General features: G+C 38.2%; 4 protein-coding genes across 5 annotated transcripts; all 4 read left to right on the top strand.

Moving 5' to 3' along the window:
- The first annotated feature begins 1,304 nt into the window (after positions 1–1,304).
- On the top strand, positions 1,305–5,592 carry LOC102719023 (mitogen-activated protein kinase kinase 2). 2 transcript variants are annotated; one of them, XM_006656574.3, is made up of 9 exons: positions 1,305–1,549; positions 1,657–1,741; positions 2,653–2,790; positions 2,983–3,207; positions 3,312–3,494; positions 3,841–4,046; positions 4,845–4,890; positions 5,001–5,094; positions 5,191–5,592. In XM_006656574.3, the coding sequence occupies exons 1-9, from the start codon at positions 1,482–1,484 to the stop codon at positions 5,232–5,234; spliced, it is 1,089 nt and encodes a 362-aa protein (XP_006656637.1). In that variant the 5' UTR covers positions 1,305–1,481; the 3' UTR covers positions 5,235–5,592. The 2 variants fall into 2 exon arrangements, with proteins under 2 accessions (XP_006656637.1, XP_015694425.1); XM_015838939.2 differs by lacking the exons at positions 1,305–1,549; positions 1,657–1,741 and adding an exon at positions 1,750–1,963.
- A 1,231-nt stretch (positions 5,593–6,823) lies between these two features.
- On the top strand, positions 6,824–7,636 carry LOC121054804. Its single transcript, XM_040525573.1, has one exon. The coding sequence runs from the start codon at positions 6,951–6,953 to the stop codon at positions 7,365–7,367; it is 417 nt and encodes a 138-aa protein (XP_040381507.1). The 5' UTR covers positions 6,824–6,950; the 3' UTR covers positions 7,368–7,636.
- Positions 7,637–11,519: 3,883 nt separating this feature from the next.
- Positions 11,520–12,175, top strand: LOC102718748. The gene has a single exon (XM_006656573.3). The coding sequence runs from the start codon at positions 11,559–11,561 to the stop codon at positions 11,988–11,990; it is 432 nt and encodes a 143-aa protein (XP_006656636.1). The 5' UTR covers positions 11,520–11,558; the 3' UTR covers positions 11,991–12,175.
- A 2,524-nt stretch (positions 12,176–14,699) lies between these two features.
- On the top strand, positions 14,700–15,359 carry LOC102718464. The gene has a single exon (XM_006656572.3). It carries the CDS (start codon positions 14,724–14,726, stop codon positions 15,162–15,164), a length of 441 nt encoding a protein of 146 aa, XP_006656635.2. The 5' UTR covers positions 14,700–14,723; the 3' UTR covers positions 15,165–15,359.
- The last annotated feature ends 6,137 nt before the right edge of the window (positions 15,360–21,496 follow it).

The following is a 21,496-nucleotide window of genomic DNA, read 5'->3' as shown; positions in this document are numbered from 1 at the left end:
CAGAGAAATTTACAAATCGCATATAAACCAATTAGATAGATACGCACAAACATTTAATCTATGTGTGAACGGAATGATTACGTGGATCTCAACCAAAATACAATAGAGGTTCTTATCTTATAATATGATCCATATAATATGAAGGGAGTATGGTAATATGGTTTATTATCACTGGAGCTATATTCCTTATTATATAATACTAGTTTGTTAGATATAGTGGTGTAGCCAGGAATTTTTCCTTAGGTAATCCTGCCATACAAGTTGGTATCACGTATAAAACATGGGACTCCAGAGGTTAGGCAGTGATCGACGAGTGGTCCGCATCCTTAGGCAGCCCCGGAGCTAGAGCAAAACAAAGGGTGCATGACTTACTTTTTCTATAGTTGCATATATAGTTCTAACCAAAATATACTAAATAAATAGGTATCCGTTGACTATAAATATTACTTCTTCAAATGATGACAATATAAAAAGTGCATAATTTTCAACATGCACGAAGACTGAAGAAATTCGCAGAAAGCAACAATTCTGTTTGTTTAATTAATATATAGAATTGCAATTTGCTGGCTGTTGGAATAAATATATATGTGTATTTGCTAAGAAATAAACAAAAGAAAAGAACACTATAAGCATTTACAGGAAAATAAGTCATGGTCACCTAATAAATTCAGAAAATATGGTTTGTCTAGACTCTTGGCTTTTTGATTCGAACATGGCTTAGCGATTAGTGAAATACTACAATTTATAATAATTAATCGATTAGTGAAATCCGAGACGGTCACGGGCCCACCTGGACCATCCCTGGCTACGCCGTTGGTTAGATATACGACTATTTGACTGCAGAATGAAAAATCAACAGAACGAAAACGAACTGTAGCAACTTTAATATGCGGAGAGATAATAATCAAACGAAAAATCATACAATTGTGTGTTGTCAATGTTTTGGTTGTACAACTGTACATCGCAATGTGATACAGACTATGATTATGTTCTTCATGTTATTTTCAGAGTATTCTTTAGCTTTTACCTGCAAAATTTCAGAATTATAAAATGATATGTTTTTTAAAATAATGTATCTCACTTTTCTAGAGGGAATATACTAATTAATTTTAGCATTTATACCATTAAATAACTATAAAAACCAGATATTTTTTTATCTTTTATCACCAAACGAATCCAACCTAAATGTATCTTTCAAGACATTGACCAAAACACGCACAAACGTGAGTAAGATCCAATTCATCTACCCATTTCGGATTCAGATTAGAATAATCTTCAAACACATCTTAGATAGAGAGAGAGAAAAAAAAGAAAAGAAGTAAAAAAAAAATTCCATCAAAAAGGCAAAGGAGACTAGTCGAGTAGTCGTAGCCCATAGTGTTCAACTCGCTCCGTCGCCTCCTCTCCATTTCGCGTCTCCTCCGGCCATCCCCACCGCCGCGAGCGAGCGAGCTTGCAGCGCCCGCCGCCGCCGACTTGCGATGGAGAAGACTCGGAAGCCGGGGAAGCTGGCGCTCCCCTCGCACGAGTCAACCATCGGCAAATTCCTGTGATCTCCCGTTACCCTCTCCCCCGCTTGCGCTCGTGGTTGGGTTTGGTGCCTGTGCTGATTTCTGGCCGCCGGGGTGGTGGTTTGGGGGGGTTTCTTGTGTGCAGGACGCAGAGCGGGACGTTCAAGGACGGCGATCTGCTCGTCAACAAGGACGGCCTCCGCATCGTCTCGCAGAGCGAGGAAGGGGAGGTAAAGCGAAAGCGCCAGCGGAAAAAATGTTGTATCACGTTCGACAATCGTGGGGCTGATCTCTCCGTGGTTGGATCCTCTCTTGGGTTTTTTGTTGATGCGACGATGAGGATACAAATCGGGGCGTGAATTCGTCTTGGCTGGTGCCGTTCCTGGATTCACACGAGTCAATTTTTTGGTTTGTGCTCTGGTTATAATCTGAATCGAAGTACCATGTGTCTGGTAATCAGGGTGCTGTTTGGTGATATGGCAGATGCTTATGCTAATTTTATACATTAAAATGTACAAGTAATTAGTACTAATTACAAGGCATTTTTGATATGGTAGTAGAGAGTCCTGAAATAGTTTAATTGCCATTTCTAGTCCATTGTGATCTTACTAGGGCAGCATTTTAGGGAAACAGCATTCAATACTGTGTCTCGTGTCTCCCTTTTACTTTCATTGTGTCGACGAGCGGAATATTATAGTGTTTTTCATGTGGGATGTCATCATCATAAGGCCAGTCTCAATGCATGTTTTATGAGGGTGTAATGCACATTAAATAAGATGTCACATCAATAAAATTACTGGCTTGACAGAGTCATTAAATGAGGGAGTTTCATGAAATGAGAGAGGAGTTTCATCCCTATAAAACTCATTTGGCTCGGTTACCTAGTTTGCAGTCTTGTTAACTATGCCATAAATTATGCATTGAGACTGACCTAAGTACTGGCTGTTGGTATTTGCACAATAAATTACTGAAAGCATATATGCTGCATCTGGTATCTCTGTTCCTGGTGCTCATTTACTCATAGTGATAGAATTTTCTTTAATACCATTATTACCTTTTATACTCTCAATTCATTTAGTAGCTATGTTCGTCTCTTTTGTGTCCTCACCTTCTCTATATTGACATGCTAAAATTGTTGTAGGTTCCTCCTGTGGAGCCATTGGATCATAATCAGTTGAGTCTTGATGACCTAGATGCAATCAAAGTTATCGGGAAAGGTAGTAGTGGAATCGTGCAGTTAGTTCGCCACAAATGGACTGGCCAGTTTTTTGCGCTGAAGGTATTATATGAAAGTAACATGGTTTGATTTTTATAATTTCGTCCACTCCCCACTGAGATTTTTAACTAAAATCTCTTTAATGTTCCTAGTAGGTGTAACTTCATGTGAGTCCAGTACTCTTTTCATGTGGTCTTCTGCCTAACACTTGCAAAGGATCTTTACCTCCATTGATATACTACTGTCTGTTTACAGGTTATACAACTCAATATCCAGGAGGCTATACGCAGACAGATTGCGCAGGAATTGAAAATTAGCTTGTCAACACAGTGCCAATATATTGTTGCGTGTTGTCAGTGTTTTTATGTCAATGGCGTTATTTCAATTGTTTTGGAGTATATGGATGGTGGCTCTCTCTCAGATTTCCTGAAGACAGTTAAAACCATTCCAGAGCCCTACCTTGCTGCAATCTGTAAGCAGGCCAGTGACATGTTGTAGAAGCTACCCCACAATCTTTGCTTTGAGAATGTTACTTTAGCAGCATGTGGACCTTATAATAAAAAAGGCAGATTTTTCTTGCGCAGGTGTTAAGAGGACTGATGTACTTACATCATGAGAAGCGCATCATACACCGAGATCTGAAGCCATCAAATATATTAATAAACCATATGGGCGAAGTAAAAATATCAGACTTTGGTGTTAGTGCCATCATTGCTAGTTCCTCTGCACAACGAGATACATTTACTGGGACATATAACTACATGGCGGTGCGTGAAAGTTTTATGTTACTACATGTCTACATCATTTTTTTATTTTGATGTGATTGACTTTTGGATCTACGTTTAACTACTCGTCTTATTCAATCTTTTTGTGCAAGTATGCAAAATTACAAGTCATGCATAAAGTACCTTAAATGGTAATGCATGTCACAAAAAATAATTACTAGTTATGTAAACTTTTTAAATAAGACGAATGGCCAGACATAGGTTTAAAAGTCAACAACATCAAATTAAAAAAAACAGAGGTAGTATTAAATGTATCTCCGATTATTGCATGAATGCTATCCATTTCTGTTTGTCTCATTGAACCAATGGGAATTTCTCTTCTTGACAGCCAGAAAGAATCAGTGGGCAAAAACATGGTTACATGAGTGATATCTGGAGCTTGGGCCTTGTTATGCTAGAATTGGCCACTGGTGAATTTCCATATCCTCCCCGTGAAAGCTTTTATGAGCTGCTTGAAGCTGTTGTCGACCACCCACCACCTTCTGCTCCATCAGACCAGTTTTCAGGGGAATTCTGCTCATTCATCTCTGCATGGTAATTGTACTTCTTTGATGATTTCTCCTATCTTCTTTTTCTCATGGAAGTTACATTTGCAGTACTAGCAATTTGTTTTAAGTTTTAGTATACGGTTATGTGCTTCCAATATCCCAAGTTGGTGCCTGCTCTATACATTTTACATGCAAAATTGAGGGAAAGGGTGACTGCAAGAGATCCCTTTGGGGTGTGTTTGGTTCCCTATGTGGCATTTAGCCTGGCTCGCATCAGTGGAGATGGCCCAGATAGTCTTAGATGCTCAAGATTGGCATGTTTGGTTACTTGCTTTTGCTTAACCAGGCCTTCTAAGGAGTTTATTTTGGTTTGCTGCATGTGTAAAGGCCACAAAATGGCTTTGGAGCAAGCGCATGTCAGTAATTTCGTGCTCTCGCCAGCCAAGCCAGCAAGAAACAGATTCTGAATTCGTTTGTAGGGCCATGCCTACACCTCACTTTTGCATGCACAGGGACTGGCCCATCCAGTCAGAGTCACACTAGAAACCAAACACTGGAATTTTGCATGCAGTGAGCATGTCTTAGGACTGATCCAGGGAACCAAACACCCCCTAGGTGTGCAGATTATAAAGACCCACTGATGCATGATTGCATGGTGGAATTGCACCTAACTAAATCATCTTATTGTGCGGTATGTTACTCTTACATGTGATCCAAATAGGTTTGATGCCTTCATATTCATATGGCCTTTTCAAAGCTAAGAAGGCTAGTAAGTTTTATAAAGGGAAAAATAATAAATAAATATGGCTAATACATTTGATCTGCCTGTTCTGTGGATTTTCAGTATCCAGAAGAAGGCTTCTGATAGATCATCTGCACAAATCTTACTAGTAAGTGAAAATTCTTATCCACACTATCTGATCTTTTCAAGGCATCATTTGCACATGGCTAGTTCACTGATCTTGTTGCGTCCTCCCTCTACGCTGTCTTTGGTACTCAGAATCATCCATTCCTGAGCTTGTATGACGACCTGAATATAGATCTCGCTTCATACTTCACAACCGCTGGATCTCCGCTTGCCACCTTCAATACAAGTAATGATGAGTAACTTATCTTCTTTTTGTTGGGCATCCATTTTGTCAGAGACATTTGCTACTGTTCAAGGGAATCTTACATTCTTGTTTTCATAGGCAACCGGTACGATGACAGATACTCTGATGCACCAATGAGCTAGCTGGAAGGATTGATCCTTTGGCTGTCAATCTGTAGAATCTACCATCTACCTAACTGCTCCAACCCGAAATGTTTGGAGTATTTTTTGGGATAAAGCTTGCCCCTGTGTACTGAGCTGGAATTGATAGTCTTGATGTGTAAATTCCGCGTAATTTCATATACAGAACAAAATTCTAGGATCATTGAGCATTGAGAAGATTTGCTTTGCTGTGCACCAGAATGGTATGTTCTCCGCTTGACCTTGTCTGTCACTCTCTTGCTGTACCTAAATCATATCTTACCGGATTGTCCAATTCATGGCCCCGTACTCTGGACAATTTATTATTATTATTTGAACCTTCTCATCTTTTAATTTTAAAACTAGGGGGTGTTGTTTTCAAACTTTTTTTAAAGTTTCTGTCACATCGAATATTTGGATACTAATTAAAATTATTAAATATAGATTATTAATAAAACCCATCTCATATTCTGGACTATTTTGCAAGACGAATCTATTGAGCCTAATTAGTTCATAATTAACGAATGTGATGCTACAGTAAATTTGCTAATCGTGGATTAATTAGGCTTACAAAATTTGTCTAATGAAATAACTTTTATTTATGCAATTAGCTTTGTTATTGGTCTATATTTAATACTTCTAATTAATTTCTAAACATTCGACGTAATAAGGGACTTAAAAAAATTTAAAAGTCCATGGATCCAACCAGCCAGTAAATCAATCTAACGCTTATTTCTAAGTCACCCCATATGGTGTGCCAGCGTTGCTAAAAGGTACATGATATAAAAATAGGTGTCGGAGTGATTTAGTTTTAAATTTTAAAATATAAAAAAAGGTTCTAAAAAGATAACTCAGGACAGATCACACCATGACGGCGTGGGCGTTTCACATTGGCAACTTTTGTATTGGTGGTGCCCTTTTGATAAGGTGTGTGTGACTGACGGTGTGAGCAACTGAGCCGCTGGTGCAAAGCAAATGGCACGAAATTTGGCCTTGTCGGCAAGATTGATTTCCTTCCTCGTGTTCTTATTGCCGTCAACTCTCCTTCCTGTGTTTTCGGAAGTCATCTGTTCAAATTTGGGAATACTTCGGTCCAAATTTAAATTTCGCAGAAGATATCCCTATTAATATTACGCGTTGCTTCGTCGCTGTTCGCCGTGGCATTTTTAATGCGGTAGCTGGTTACTGACCCAGTCATGTACTCGGTACTCACTAATGTGGGCCGTATGGTCGGTAGTTTTGGGCTGAAATTAGTAATAGCCCAACAGAATTTATCCTTTTTGGTGGTTGCATATGCTTGCTTCTCGATCGATTACTACTCAGTTTAGTAATATAATCCAGGTAGAAATTCCCCGTAAACTTGTGTAGTTATCATTTATTTTTTGTGAGATGTATTACTACATTTATTTAAATTATAACTTACATTTCATATAATTATATACGTTTTTAAATATAACAAATAAGCAAATGTTTCACAGATTTATATTTTAAATAAATAAATAGTCAAATGTGTGCCAAAGAAATTAACCGCGCCATCTGTTAAATTATACACTTAGTTTCTACTCGAACTCTAGAGCGCCGTAAAATTTAATTATAGCATAGTTGCTTCCACACTAAGAGAGACGCATTTATAAAATGCGTGTACGTGCCCATGACGAGAAGCTAAACACGCGTTTCGTTGCGTCCCTCCACGCGTAACGTGACGTGCTGACCATCGACATGGCGATCGCCGGAGACAATGACCGTGGCAGCTGCGTCCTGGCCGTCGCCTTCGCCGCGGCGATGGCGCTCGCGCTGTGGCGGCAGCCGGCCGGAAGAGGGGCCGGCGCCGGCGAGCCGGCGGCGCTCCTGCTCGCGGCGGCGGCGCCGTACGCGCTCCTCTTCACGCTGCTCGCGTGCCTCCGCGCGTTCGGGCGGGCGGCCGGCGCCGGCGATGCGGCCGCGCAGGGGAGGCTGAGGCTCGCGGTCTGGCTGCTCAGCAGCGCGCTCACCGTCATGTTCGCCGCCAGGGTCGCGCCGGTGATGCCCGGCGCGGCGGCGGTTCTGGTTTGGGGCATGTCGGCGGCCACCGTTTGCGGTGGTTTCTACATGCTCGATCTCTTTCCTCTGGATCGTCGAGTAGATATAACTAATTGAGGATTCAAACTAAATTCGTTTGGTTAGGCTATTTCTTAAATCATAATTCCTCTGTATTTGTTTGTTTTTTTTTCAGTTTGCTTCGAATAATAACACAGTCTATGTGAAAAGGTGGTACGAAAAATTGGACCAACACCGTAAGACTTTCGTAAGAGTAACACTTATTTGTACCAGCCAATAAGGACATGCACAAAAATAGCGAATAAGGCCATGTATAATAGTACAACAGAAAGACAATAATCGTGTGTCATATTAATCATCCTAACATCGTTAAATATCATCCTAACATCGTTAATTTAAGATTAACTCAAGAAAAATATAGACATCATATCTCTTCGTTCATCTACTGATAGGTACGTATATCCAACAAGCTGTATGTAACCTTACCTTACTTAACCTTTTTTAAGAAAAACTTCATGCATACAATAAATACAAGAGATAGAAAATAATGTATTACATATTTATACAGACAACTAAGTAAATACTCCCTCCGTTTTATAACGTGAGATGTTTGATTATTTTGCTTGTAATATTTGAATATTTGTCTTATTTAAAAATTATGAAAATATCATTTATTTTTGCTTGTGACTTACTTTATTATCAAAAGAACTTTAACTACGATTTATCATTTTTTATATTTATACTAAATTTTTGAATAAGACAAATGGTCAAACATTGAAAAAATCAAACGTCGTGGTAACTCATGATACAACCTCTTGTTTGTGTAATAAATAGAAAACAATTATTTACGCCGTTGTATATACCGCTAGATTGGCTCGACTAGTTAATCTTAACGCACGGAAAGCTTGCTTAGCTTTACTTGGCTCACGAGCTAATTTAAATCACACTTATAGTTTCAAATTTAAAATAAAATTTATAAATTATATGTACTTCAATCAAACTATCACAAAACTAACCTATGTAGCACTAATATTTTTAAGATATTATATTATAAAACTACATATTTAACATCAATTTTATTCAAAACTACAAATTTAGTAATTTTAAAAAACATTAGTGCTATGTATGTAAAACTTGAATATGGATTTAGCTCGTAAAGAGGAAGTTACCATGTAATTATACATGGGTCATCTCTTAGATATATAGAACCAACCGAAGATTTACACTAAACTTATTCGGTTAGACTATTTCTTTAACCAGAGTTTTTTTTATTGTTTTACAGGTGGATTCAAAAAATAGATTCAAAAAATAATACATCCTGTGTTTGCCAAGCTGTAGCACATGCATAGGACGCTTTGTGAGATGTGATGCGGATGACACGTTCTTCGTGCTTCTTTTGACTAGGCGACACGTTCTATGTATGCAAGGAGAAAGGGTGGTCGGTCATGCCCGCCATGTTTGATGCCTCGATACATCCAAGAAAAATATACACAAAAGCCTACACGAGCAAAACATAATAAGTAAGGACAATGCCTCTCACCACTGAGCACTAATTAAACATACTCTCCGTTTTGCGTCTATCTTTTTTCAAAATATGGCTACATAATAGTATCTATAATAGTATCTTCAAGAGAGAGAATAGTATCTTCAGAATGCTAATATTTTATTTTCTAAAAATTTATATTAGGTTTATCTAAAAAAGTTTTGGGTATAAAAATTACACTCCTTCAATAAAAATCTAAATAAAAATCTAAATATGAATAGGTTGTATTAGGAACGCATATTTTTGTCCCAAACTTATGATAGAAGAGAGTTAATTTTGGGCATGAGTAAATATTAAGAATATATTTGGTAATATGTTGGAAATATATTTTCTAGCTTAATTTCTAAAATTGAATTTTAGGATTAATTTTAGATATCTCTTGGAGATGCTTTACCTATGGCCTGTTTGGGAGAGTTTCTCCCAGTTGCAGCCTCTCCTAAAAATTGTTTCTATCAAAAGCTGTCTCAAACAGTACATAGCTTCTAAGAATCTATAATTATTGATTCTGTAAAATAAACTAAAAATCCAGAAGTTGGGTTTAAAAGCTTTTCTACATTCTCAGAAGCTGTCTACCAAGCAGCTGTCTATTCTATTAGTATAGATCGATATAAGAGTAGATAAGTACTTAAATTAAAAATCACATAACACCTAAAACTATGATTATATTTCGAACCAAAACGCCGTTAGTGATATGGCTCTATAAACAAAGAAAATTTTATGGCTAAATTTTTTATAGACGTGTCTGTCGTGATTCAAAAGCTAATGTTATAAAATAAACTACGATAAATTAATTTTAAATTTTAACTTAGAAGAAAGAAGCAGAAGCACGATGTGGCCATGTAACCCGGATTTTCTTCCATTGGTCTTTCACTCTCTCTCACTGTCTCACACGGGGATTGCATAACAATATATGGAAATTGTGTGGAATTTCTCTGAATTTCTATCGTTATGAACAGCACATCGTAGAACTCGTCGTCGTCGTTGTCTGCGCTGTCAGCTGTTCATGCAACACGAGTACGACCAGGGTACAGCTGTTCTCACCAAAGTTCTATTTTTTTTGTACGAATTTTGCTTTAATTTTGCTTTCCTAACTTTCGGTCTCTTCCAGCTCAGACGCTCTGTAGTCCTATTTGTCTGTGCACTCCTTGTAGTATTTGTCTTCAGCATCAATTTTAACGTTCTCCACCTCTCAAAAAATGGTAATAATGGTGACAAAAGGGGTATTAAGTGCAAAAAAGAGAGAAGGATAGAGTCCAAAGTTAACATATGGGTTAAAATAGTCAAAGGAAACTCTAATAAGAAAAAGAAGCTTTACATCAAAATTCACTAAATACAATTTTACAAGAAAACCTAGATGAAATAAAAAAGTTCGCACCTGGGCTAGAAAGGGTTCATTCCTTCCTTTTTTTTTTATAAAAAATGTTTAATTAGTCTTCATATAGATCGAAGACATTTTGAGGAAAAAAACAGAGAATTTCAAGCCCCATAGGAGACATCACTATTCACTTCTTTGAAACGAACGAATGACTCCGTTTGCCATTAATTTCCATGTACATGAATTTCCACGTTAATTTATATTCACTCCATCCCAATTTAATCATCGTATAAGAGTTGGTCTCGCAAATACCCGTTTTTACACTTAATTAACGATTACATGACATCAAGGTACCTCAAGAATATTTAAAAACCTCTTGATACCCCCACTATAAAATCAGTCTACCCTTAGTTGTGTTTGTTTTGATGGGCGGAAATCCTTCCCCTTTAGCACGTAAATCAAAGTGGTGGATTGATATATCATTAACTAGTAGTACTTTAGTCTTATATAGATTTACATACCTACTCATGAATCCATATATATGCAAAATAATATACATCCATCCATACTTAAAAAGTATTACCGTATAGAATAGAGGGAGTAAAACAATTTTTTTTAAAAAAAAAACTCGGATGTGTTTTTTACTCTATGTTTTATTGCAAACAGATCCGAGTACTATAAGTACTGAAAGTTCTGTTGCAATGTATGTGTAACCTAATAATTACCGTATAGAATACAGAGAGTAACTTTTTCTAAAAAAAAAATACTCGGATGTGTTTTTTACTCTATGTTTTGTTGCAAACAGATCCGAGTACTAAAAGTTGTATGGTAATGCGCGGGCATAAAAACTAGAGGGATGGAAGCTAGGAATGTGAAGTAGTAAACACAGCAAGTACTGAAAGGTCTGTTGCGATATGTTCCCTCCTTCCTAAAACAAATCAATTTTACGGTTTCTAAATACAATATTTAACTCTTCGTATTATTAAAAAAATTATGTTTAATATTTTATTTTTATTAGATGATAAAACACAAATAGTACTTTACATGTGACTGATTTTTTAAGAAAAAAATGAAAATTTTTCAATAAAACGGATGGTCAAACACTTAGACATGAAAAACGGATGGTCAAACACTTACACATGAAAAGATTGATTTTTTGGATGGAGTATGCGTAACCTAATACTCTCTCCGTACCAAAATAAATCAATCTTTCACTTTTTATTAAAAAAATTATGATTAATATTTTTATTTTTATAAATGATAAATTATGAATTGTATTTACGTGTGACTAATATTTTTTTTAAAGAAAAAAAATTTATAGAGCGGAGGGAGCAGGTGACTTCGTTGACTAGCGTGACCGCGTTAGACTTAGGGTCGTCAAGAGTCAAGAAGACGTCAAACGTTCTGGGGTTGAGATCGACGCCGTGGTAGAATGGCGAACCCGGACGATCCCCTCCTGGATCCGCCGCCGCCGGCGGCGGCGAGCAACCGAGTCAGCAACAACGGCGGCAGCCGCGTCGTCCCGTGGGTGGCGCCCCTGATCGGCCTCGCCGTCAACCTCGCGCTCTGCATCTACCGCGCGGAAGGGGACCGCGCGGCGATCGCCTTCGCGTGCTTCGCCTACCTGAACCTCCTGCTTCTCTTCTGCTGCATCCACCACTTCGACCAGGCGCCGAGCGGATCGCCGGCGCGGGGCCGGATCATCAGGGTCGCCGTGTGGCTGCTCGCCGCATCGCTGGCCGCCGTCTTCACCTGGAAGGTGGCGGCGATGATGCCCCTCCCCGTCGCGGCGTTCACATGGGTCATGGCCGCCGCCACCGTCGTCGGTGGATTCTACGGCTTCTTCATCCATGAGTACAAGTGAAGTGATGAACTGATCCAGAAGCTTCGTTAACTCAAATCACACAACAACTCTGCATACTTAATCCGTCTTGCTTGTCTGACTGATGGTTTAAGAGTTAAGACCGGTGGACAAAATTATATCCCGGATCATATATAAATGAATAATGTACTGGATGCTTCAGTGGTATATATACTTGTGTGTGCACCGCAGCACCAGATTTATCTTACTTTTATATATATATATATATATATATATATATATATATATATATATATATATATATATATATATATATATATATGCATTTTTACCTTGAAATTTCAATCTTCCTTTTTGTCTCACACACACAAAAGTTGAAAGCAAAATTTACATTTAAAATTTTGGCATATCGGAATGCGACCGAATATTGATGATTTTTTAGGAGAACTACTCCATCTTTATGGGGATTTTCACACCTACTTAAATCTTTTTCTAACTAACACACCGATTATGGAGCCACGCTGGTAGAACACCATCATGATATCTATGGCATGCATGAATGCACTTTATGATGCATTGTAAATCTCATATCGATCATTAGCAAGCTGGCAAATCAAGAAAGGAACAGAAGCTGGAACATGTGCTGCAGTTCTCCAGAAACTTGCAATACATATGAGCATATATGATCTGGCAATCTGCACTGTACTGTGCCCCCAGCTAAGCTAATGATGAATTTTCCCAGTCTGTAGAACAGATGGGTGATTGATTGGTTTCTAAATGGTGCACATCAATCTAGCTTCTAGTTAATTATCTATTTAGCTGTATCCAGTTGAATTTTCAGCTTATGTTAATTTGCAGATTTTTCACTAATTGGAAATGTCAGATCTACATTTTGCACGAACAAAGAATATAAGGCCAAGTTTAGAACGCAGCATCTTCCTTCACTTGGATTAATTTTTATATAAAAAATACTTAGTTTATATACTTAGCATAGAATAGTTTACAACAGAGTCCCTCTCTAATGCATTTTTAATCAATACCATTAATGCGTTGATATGTTTTTATCGAATACTATGATTGAATTATACTACCAACTGTATTAGGAGCAGTAGAATTTTGGAGGGGGTATTATCGTATTTTTAATTGCGAGCTACCTTTTTGTTTGTAAAAAAACTAAATTATAAAATACTACTAATCAATTAATTAATAAAGTAAAAAATATCTTTTTTAATCGATGACTCAGATTGATTTTACTAGAAGTATAATACATTCATAAAAATACACCGAAAAAGGACCGTTTACACTAACGGAACCATCCAAACCAGCAATCGACAAGAGTCTTCCTGGAAGTTAGGCAGCAAGGTTACGTCCTGGAACATACATGTGCAAGGTGTCCTGGATCAATTATACATTAGCAGAAGATCGAATCAAAATTTTGACGTGGCTAGCCATTGGAGAGAAAAGATGGTGATTAGGGACACCGGACTAGACTTTCGTCTTTTATCGTATCAAATATTTGCACACTTATTATAAATAGTAAGCATAAACTATTAATAAAACACATCATTAATCTTAGACTAATTCACGAGACGAATCTATTGAGCCTAATTAATTCATGATTAACCTATATGATGCTACAGTAAACATACTCTAATTATAAATCAATTAGGTTTAAAAAATTTATCATGCAAATTAGCATTTATTTTTTAACTAGTCTATAATTAGTCTGCGTTTAATTATAATAAATATCTAAACATCCCATGTGACATTGGGGCAAAAACTAAACACCCTCTAAACTCGTGCTAGAACGCTAGAAGAAGCAAAAACATTGTTGCTTTCTCCTCAAACTCTGATCACATACGGGGGCCTAAGCTAATTAATTAAGCAAGCGCACTGCGTTGCTACTGTCATGTTGGAATTAAATAATTAATGAGAGGTAGACAGCCCACGATCGAGCTCAGGTGTTTTTTGTGCATGCAACGAGATAACGACGGGAGTAGACTCACGATATCAACTGCTTTCTTCGATTCATATTATAAATTACTTTATATTTATTTTAAGCCAAATATTTTTCAAATTTATGTCTATCTCGCTGGTGTTATTATTTACCATATTAATTCTCATCTTTTTTAATTGTTATTATTATTACTCATAGCCTTTTATGCAGTAAAGCTTTTAATTATTAGTTATAGCTTTGGTTGAAAGCAAATGTCAAGATTCTCATTGGCTCTGTTACTCAAAAGCGGAGATGCCCAACCTCTTTCCTATTATCACGTAAAAACAATCTCTTTTAAAAATATTAGAGAGAAAAAATATAATAGTTTGTTAAAAAAATCGTTTCTTTTAGCATATGTATTATCAGTCGTATGTATTTGTTAAGAACGATTGTACGGTACTTGGAAAAGTACCGAGAGGTACGAAAATTTTAGTGTAAAATTTGATACATCTGAGTAGCTAAGGTATCAGGTTATCAATTTTATGTTAAAATTTTAGTATCTCTTGTTACCTGCTCAATTATCATAAAAGATCATAAAAATACTCATCTGTTAATCAGTTAATGTACGGGTATATTAAAATCTAGAACAATTTTTATCATTCTTTAAAAATATAGCAGAAGATACCATTATTTTCTATATAAAATTTCGTAATATCTCCTCGAAAAATGCTCTCAAATCTACCGATTTTTTTTCGGTATTTTCAGTAGAGACGCTTCTCGCTATATATGGACTAGAGTCCGCGAAGCTTCCTGGTTGCTACCACTCGGCGGAGACTGCCATGGCGAACCAGAAGCCCGATGATAGTGATCCGCTCCTGAATCCCCCAGCGACGGCGAGCAATCGCGGCAGCAACGGCGGCGGCCGCACCCCCTGGGCGTCCCTGATCGGCTTCGCCGGCCTCGCCGTTAACCTCGCGCTCTGCATCTACCGCGCGGAAGGGGATCGCGGCACGATCGCCTTCGTGTCGTTCGCCTACCTCAACCTGCTGCTCCTCTTCTGGTGCATCCGCCAGCTCGACCGCGCGCCGCCGCCGCACGGATCGGCGGCGAGGGGCAGGATCAGGGCCGCCGTCTGGATCCTCGCCACGTCGCTGACCGCCGCCTTCACCTGGAAGGTGGCGGCGGTGATGCCCCTCCCCGTCGCCGCCGTCGCCTGGCTCATGGCCGCGGCCACCGTCGTCGGGGGGTTCTACGGCTTCTTCGTCCATGAGGAGAAGTGATCGATCCATCGATTCATCCATCCATCATCGGGTAATCAAATCGCGTCATACAAGAACACTGTAAGATTTCAGGTGAGTTTATCAGTAATGACTGATGAGAGTTGCTGATCATAAATAAATGAAGTGAAGTCTCTGTGCACAAGGTGATGGTGCTATCTGCACATTACAATATCACATATTGTTTCTTATACTCCATGCTAACTCTGTTTTTTCTAAGTTATTTAGCAGAGACTAAAGCCGAAAAGAAACATTGTTTTTCAATAAATGAAAAATATATGGGATGGAAGAATAGATGACGATAAAAATGATAAATGTGATAAGTAGTTTTTGATCTTATTATTTTACCTAGAAATTCAAATGTCTATCTCACTCTCACCTAGATTTCAGAGGAGAAAGTGGAGGAGGTAGCAGCAAAGTGACATGGGGTGATGGGGACACACACAATGAGCCTAACTCATGTCGGTGAGGATACCAATTAACAGTGTAAGAACTTCCTCTCTTATGTAAACATTTTCAACCGAAAGATTGTAGTGTTTTTTGACCTTTAGGTATGTGCTGTCATCGCTAGTTTGCCACTCGCTCTCCTTCCGACACGTCTCGAAGGGTTTTGGGCGGTAGAAGTCGCTAGATGTGATGACAGCAAGAGAGATTTTCTGGAAAAATAAATTTTGAATCTTTTCACCTGGGATAGGCGATAGTCGATTCAACGGTGAGCAACCTTTGAACATTAGCAAGAACTTCCAAAAGATTTATAGCATCGTACATCTTTCTTTGTTTTTCAAAGAAAAGGTACAAGTGTTGCTCTATTTCGACCATAGAAATTTTGTTTCACCCGAAACACGAGTATTTGTACCTTGCATCTACCATCTCACTATTGACGGAGTCATCTCTATTACACAATAATTACACAATATAGGAAACTATAAATCAAAATAGTGTTTTTAATAGAGATTTTAGTAATTTCGACTTGTACGTAACTCCAACAAATAGGGCTAACTCCAACAAATAGGACTAGCTCGACCCCTGAATCTCACGGCATGTTCTGTGTTGCTTACAGAGTATGTGTTATCGTCAGACATGCTTAGGCTGCATTCGGCTATGAGGCCAAGTTATCTAATCATCTTGTTTTTTCACGTGCACGCTTTCTGAACTGTTAAACGGTGTATTTTTTGCAAAAAAATCTATAGAAACTTGTTTTAAAAAATCATATTAATATATTTCATATTTTTAATAATTAATAATTAATTAACAATATACTAACCTATTACTACGTTTTTTTGTGCGGGCTAACTAACCCACTCCACCCCTTCTACCGAACACGGTCTTAGTAAGCTCGTGAACGGTGCAATTATCTGGCTAAATCTGCAACCGTAAACACTTTTTATAAAACTTTCTTTAAAGTCGACATATCAACTTTCTAATATCAAATTCGGTCATTCACACCATCAAATAACTGGGCTTGTTTAGATGATGCAAATAACTTTCATATATAAACTCAGTCTAATCCTTATCACAAGTGTTTCAGCAATCAAAATGTTGCTTGAACAAGAACACTATTCACCATTATGTGATAAGAAAGCAACAGAAAACCAAAGCTGCCCCCACACCCGGCCTTTCCCATTTTGTGCATCCGACGATGAAGTCCCTGTCCAGGAAGGAGCTGGATCAAGCTACCCCTAGCTGTGATGATCTGCTGCTTTAATAAGTTGGCCTGAATAATAAGTTGCAAGTTCGCTGGCGTTGATCATGTCAGATTTACAACTGGCAAAGTGGCATTTGGCATATATATATAATCTTTGGCATATATATGATCCGCACCGCACTCCGTGCTTCCAGCAATGCTAACGAACGATCGATCATCCCAGAGAGTATGTGCAGAACAAAGTTGCTGGTGGATGATTGATCGAATGACTAGTTGTAGCTACGTACAATCAAATTAGTTGTGTATGTAGAGATCATAGATGGCCATAAGACCCGATGGCCCAGCCTACAGCACGGCCATTTGGCCCATTCAAACACAACACGACCAGACCCTTAAGGCATGTACAACAGCGATATAGTAGCCGTCTACGTACATCCACATCAGATTAATCATTCTATGTGACATTATTAGCTTAAGAAAAAATTTATAAGTCATCTCTTCGTTCGTCTACTGTTTGGACACGTGCTCGCAAGATGCATGCGATCCTTTTTAACGATCCTTTTTAACGTAAAACTTCATGTATTGGTTACATGCAATAAATATAAAACATATAAAAATGATGTGTTAAATATTATAGAGACAGCTAAGTAGAGAACTTATTATACAAGTTGTACAAGTTGTTTGTTTCCTTGTCTATACATAACTTATACATAACTTATATAGGCAAGAAATGTCTACTGTTGTACATATCCTTAACCAATAGAACAGATTGCTCCCACCCTTACTCAGTACAACAATGATCTATTTTAGAGAAAAAAAACCAACTTTATGTATGTTCAAATTTAAACTTAGAAGTTGGTTATTTTGGAATTGAGGGAGTAACTTACGCCCAGTTTGTTCCAATAAAAGATTTTAAATGTTCTTGGATACACATTTCAGACTTCTAAATAACATGTTTTGTACAGTCATTTTATATATATTTAAAACTTTTTATCCAATCTTTCTAAAGCAAAATTTTAACTTTATACTAGTTAAATCATTCGTTATACTCTCTCATTGCTATAAAAAAACACTAGATAATCATCGCTCACCAGGAAGCTTAATTTGTTTGTTGGGTCGAAATTTCACAACTCTCTACATCAATATGAAGGTGAACATTGAAATTAAAATCCATCCAAAAAAATATTTTAGCAAAGCCAACGCAATGTTCATTACTGTCCACGTCGTTTCACTTATTCTTATAAGAAAAAACTTTTAAACTAAAATTTGAAGTGGATTTTGTGGTTTTATTAGTCGTAGTGTATTTTATAATATTTTCTTTTAAATCGCTATGATCATGTATATAAATTTTTTACCCATAAATTATTTTTTTGTTTATAATAAGTCATACAAATAAGCATAAGCATAAGCAAACCGATTGAATCTTAAAAAAAGGACCAAAACGTAGCAAGATTAACAACATAAAATCAATTTCGTTAAATCTATCATCGGGTATATTTTTGGTGCAAAAAAAATATTGCTACATATTCCAATGGACTTCAGTAATTAATTAAACCTGAATAAGTTTTACATGGAACAAATCCAAGCATCCTGTATTTTTTTAACAAATGGAGCAACATATATACAACAATACGAAGGTACGTATAGTAACACAAATTAGCACGTAGTGTTGGAGACTACAAATTTATTTGCTTGAAAAGTACGTAGTCTGACAAAAACTATATATAGCTGTGGTTTTATCTTCATGTATCTGGAGTAGTTCTTCATCAATTCAATGGCTGCTGGCCTGACCAAACGAACAGCGCGAAGAAACCTCCAAACACTGTGGCGGCCGCCATGAGCCAAACGACTACGGCCACCGGCCACGGCATGATCGCCGATACTCTCCATGAGAACACCGTCGTGAGCAGAGACGACGAGAGCCACACGCCGGCCTTGGAGCGAGTCCTCGCCGGAGAGTTCGCCGGCGCCGCCCTCTGGTACTGCTGCAGGCACCAGAACAGCAGCAGGAGGCTGAGATACGTCGTGGCAACGAACGCTATGCCGGCGAGATCTCCATGCGATCTGTGGATTGCTAGTACTGAATTTAGGGTTAAGAACCCGAACCCTATGCAAGTCATCCATGAAGCCATTGCCGGCAACAGATATATATGATCGATGTTCTCTTACTGTAGCTTCTCCGAGATCTTCCGGCCGGATGTATACAGCCAAGCTTGCTTGTTCCTGAAGAAGCCTCACCGACTTTTATAGATTTAATTACAAAGTAAACCGACTTAAATGAGATTTGCTTTGGTCCAACAAAAAATACCTCGAAGTATTGGTATCTGGTTATACCAAATTATTTCTGATTGTTGGATCTAACAGTGCACGTTCTATTCAGCTAGATTTAATGGTGAAAAACGATTTGGTACCTAAAGTATATTTTGTTGGACCGAAGCAAATCTTGACTTAAATATTTTAACTTACTATATATTATCCATTAATCAAGATATTTTTTGCTTGATATTTTCGATTTGAACTCATGGCGTACCCAGAACGCACACGGTAACTATTTCGTCCTTGCGAAGCAAGCAGGTGGAGCGAGCTAGGGTGACACATACGTCTCCCCCAAGGCAGTTGACCATGTCTAATTATTCGTTTTTTACCTTAATATTGAAGAGGTCGTACGTCTTTTCCCGGCGTGTTCTGTAATCCACGTAGGCATTAAAACCTTAATTTGATAGGTTAATATATAACAAATTTCCTTGTCATTTCCCCCACGCAGGCTGCAGCAATATTTGGATGAGCTTTGACGAGTCACCATTCACGTACGTACCATCGCAGTTAGCTAACTACAAGAACAAAGAAAGCAAGTAATTAAATTTCTTTGTACTTGCTGGTCCCCTGTGCAAACACGTCATCCTGACGCCGGCTCCTAGCTAGAGGTTCTAGTCCAGCATGATTGATCAAAACTTCCAAATCAAAGATATCTAATTGATCAGGTAGTATCAGATAACAGTACAAGAACTCTGAAAAAAGATCGAGATCGAATTTCATACTGCAAGTTTCAGGTTGGGAGCTACTAGCTTTTGGCTTCCCAGCTGGGAAAAGAGAGAACCTCCACACAACTCGATCCATATATGGTATGAGCCGATCGATGAGCGGCGGCGCGCCCCCGGCCGCAAATTAAGCAGCGGATGAAGAATCGAATTGAACCGCCCGCTAGCTGGGCTGCTGCCTCTGTCGCTGCGGCCATCGGCGATGAGCTCCATGCTCTCTCGCCTGCGAGGCTGCGACGACTTACGACGAGCTTCTGTTCCGCTGCCATATATCCCCTTGCATGCTTGCTTGCCCACTCGTTTAATTTTTTCAGAAGCTCTCTGCAAGAAGATGAAGAGGACAGGTGCCGCCGAGTTTCGGCCGGCTTGAGTGACAGTTTGAATGAGAGACTTTTTTTTTTAAGTTACTTCTCACATCGGATGATCGGATGTTTGGACGTTAATTAGGAGTATTAAATATAAACTGGTAACAAAACTAACTGCATAAATAAAGGGTATTTCATTAGACAATTTTTTAAACCTAATTAATCTATGATTAGCAAATGTTTACTGTAGCATCACATTCGCTAATCATGTACTAATTAGGCTTAATATATTCATCTCGCGAAATAGTCTGGTAGATTTTATTAATAATCTATATTTAATACTTCTGATTAGTGTCCAAATATTCGATGTGATAGGTACTTAAAAAAAGTCCTGGAATAAACACCCCCTAAGAGCAAGTTCAATAGCATAGCCAACTACTAGTTCCAATTCATCTATAGTTAATCTAATAGCTCATTCATACAATAGTTGTCTTCATGGTCCCACATGTCATATACACACTCTGTCTTGGAGTCCACGTACAGCTGGCTATAAATTAGTAGTCTATCTCTCTTCTCTCCCCTCTCTTATCTCTTTAAAATATGCTTATAGCTAGCTTAGCATGCTATTTATCTGCTCTAACTGGACGTTCCGGTCTTGAAAGGGACAGGCAGAGAGAACACACCTGCGATTTTGTCAACGAAACAGTTACGTCAAAGTCACCTGATCCACACAAGTGTGTTATTGCGTTGTACTGCGTCCGGGTTTTGTTTTACTCAGGCTGACTAGATCACATCCGTTTAGCCGACACAATTTACGAAAGAGATAATACGGTACCAGCAAGTATCATTGCTACCTGGTATCATCTAGGATACCAACAAGTTTATTGACGAGAGACAGTACGGAGGGGAGGCACATGCCGGAGCACGAAGCCGATAGAGAGGAGTGGCACGGGCCAAGATTGACGTGGCGACAAAGCAGAGCGGGGAAAGACCAGCGCAAGTGTGCAGTGCATCGTGGAGGAGCGGCGCTGGCGTGAAAAACAGTATAAGGACTCCAATATAGACAGAAGTATGTTTTATAGATTTTCTGTTTTGTATTTGACGTTATTAACTTTTGGATCTTATCATTTATTTTATATAGAAATTTTGTTTAAATCAAACTAATTAATACTTATAGACCTTTTGTTGATAAAAAATCAAAATAAAATAAATTAATAATTATATTCATTTTTGAATAATATTAATGATCAAACTTAGATCCAAACGTTACCAATATCAAATAAAAATTCAGAGGTAGTATATTGCTATCTGGAGGAAAGAGTATAGAGTGTACTTTCAAGCCGAATA

The sequence above is a fragment of the Oryza brachyantha genome, chromosome 6 (assembly GCF_000231095.2).
Source record: "Oryza brachyantha chromosome 6, ObraRS2, whole genome shotgun sequence".
Lineage (NCBI taxonomy): Eukaryota > Viridiplantae > Streptophyta > Magnoliopsida > Poales > Poaceae > Oryza > Oryza brachyantha.
The sequence above is the reverse complement of the archived record's forward strand: the minus strand, read 5'-3'. Positions and strand labels throughout refer to the sequence as shown.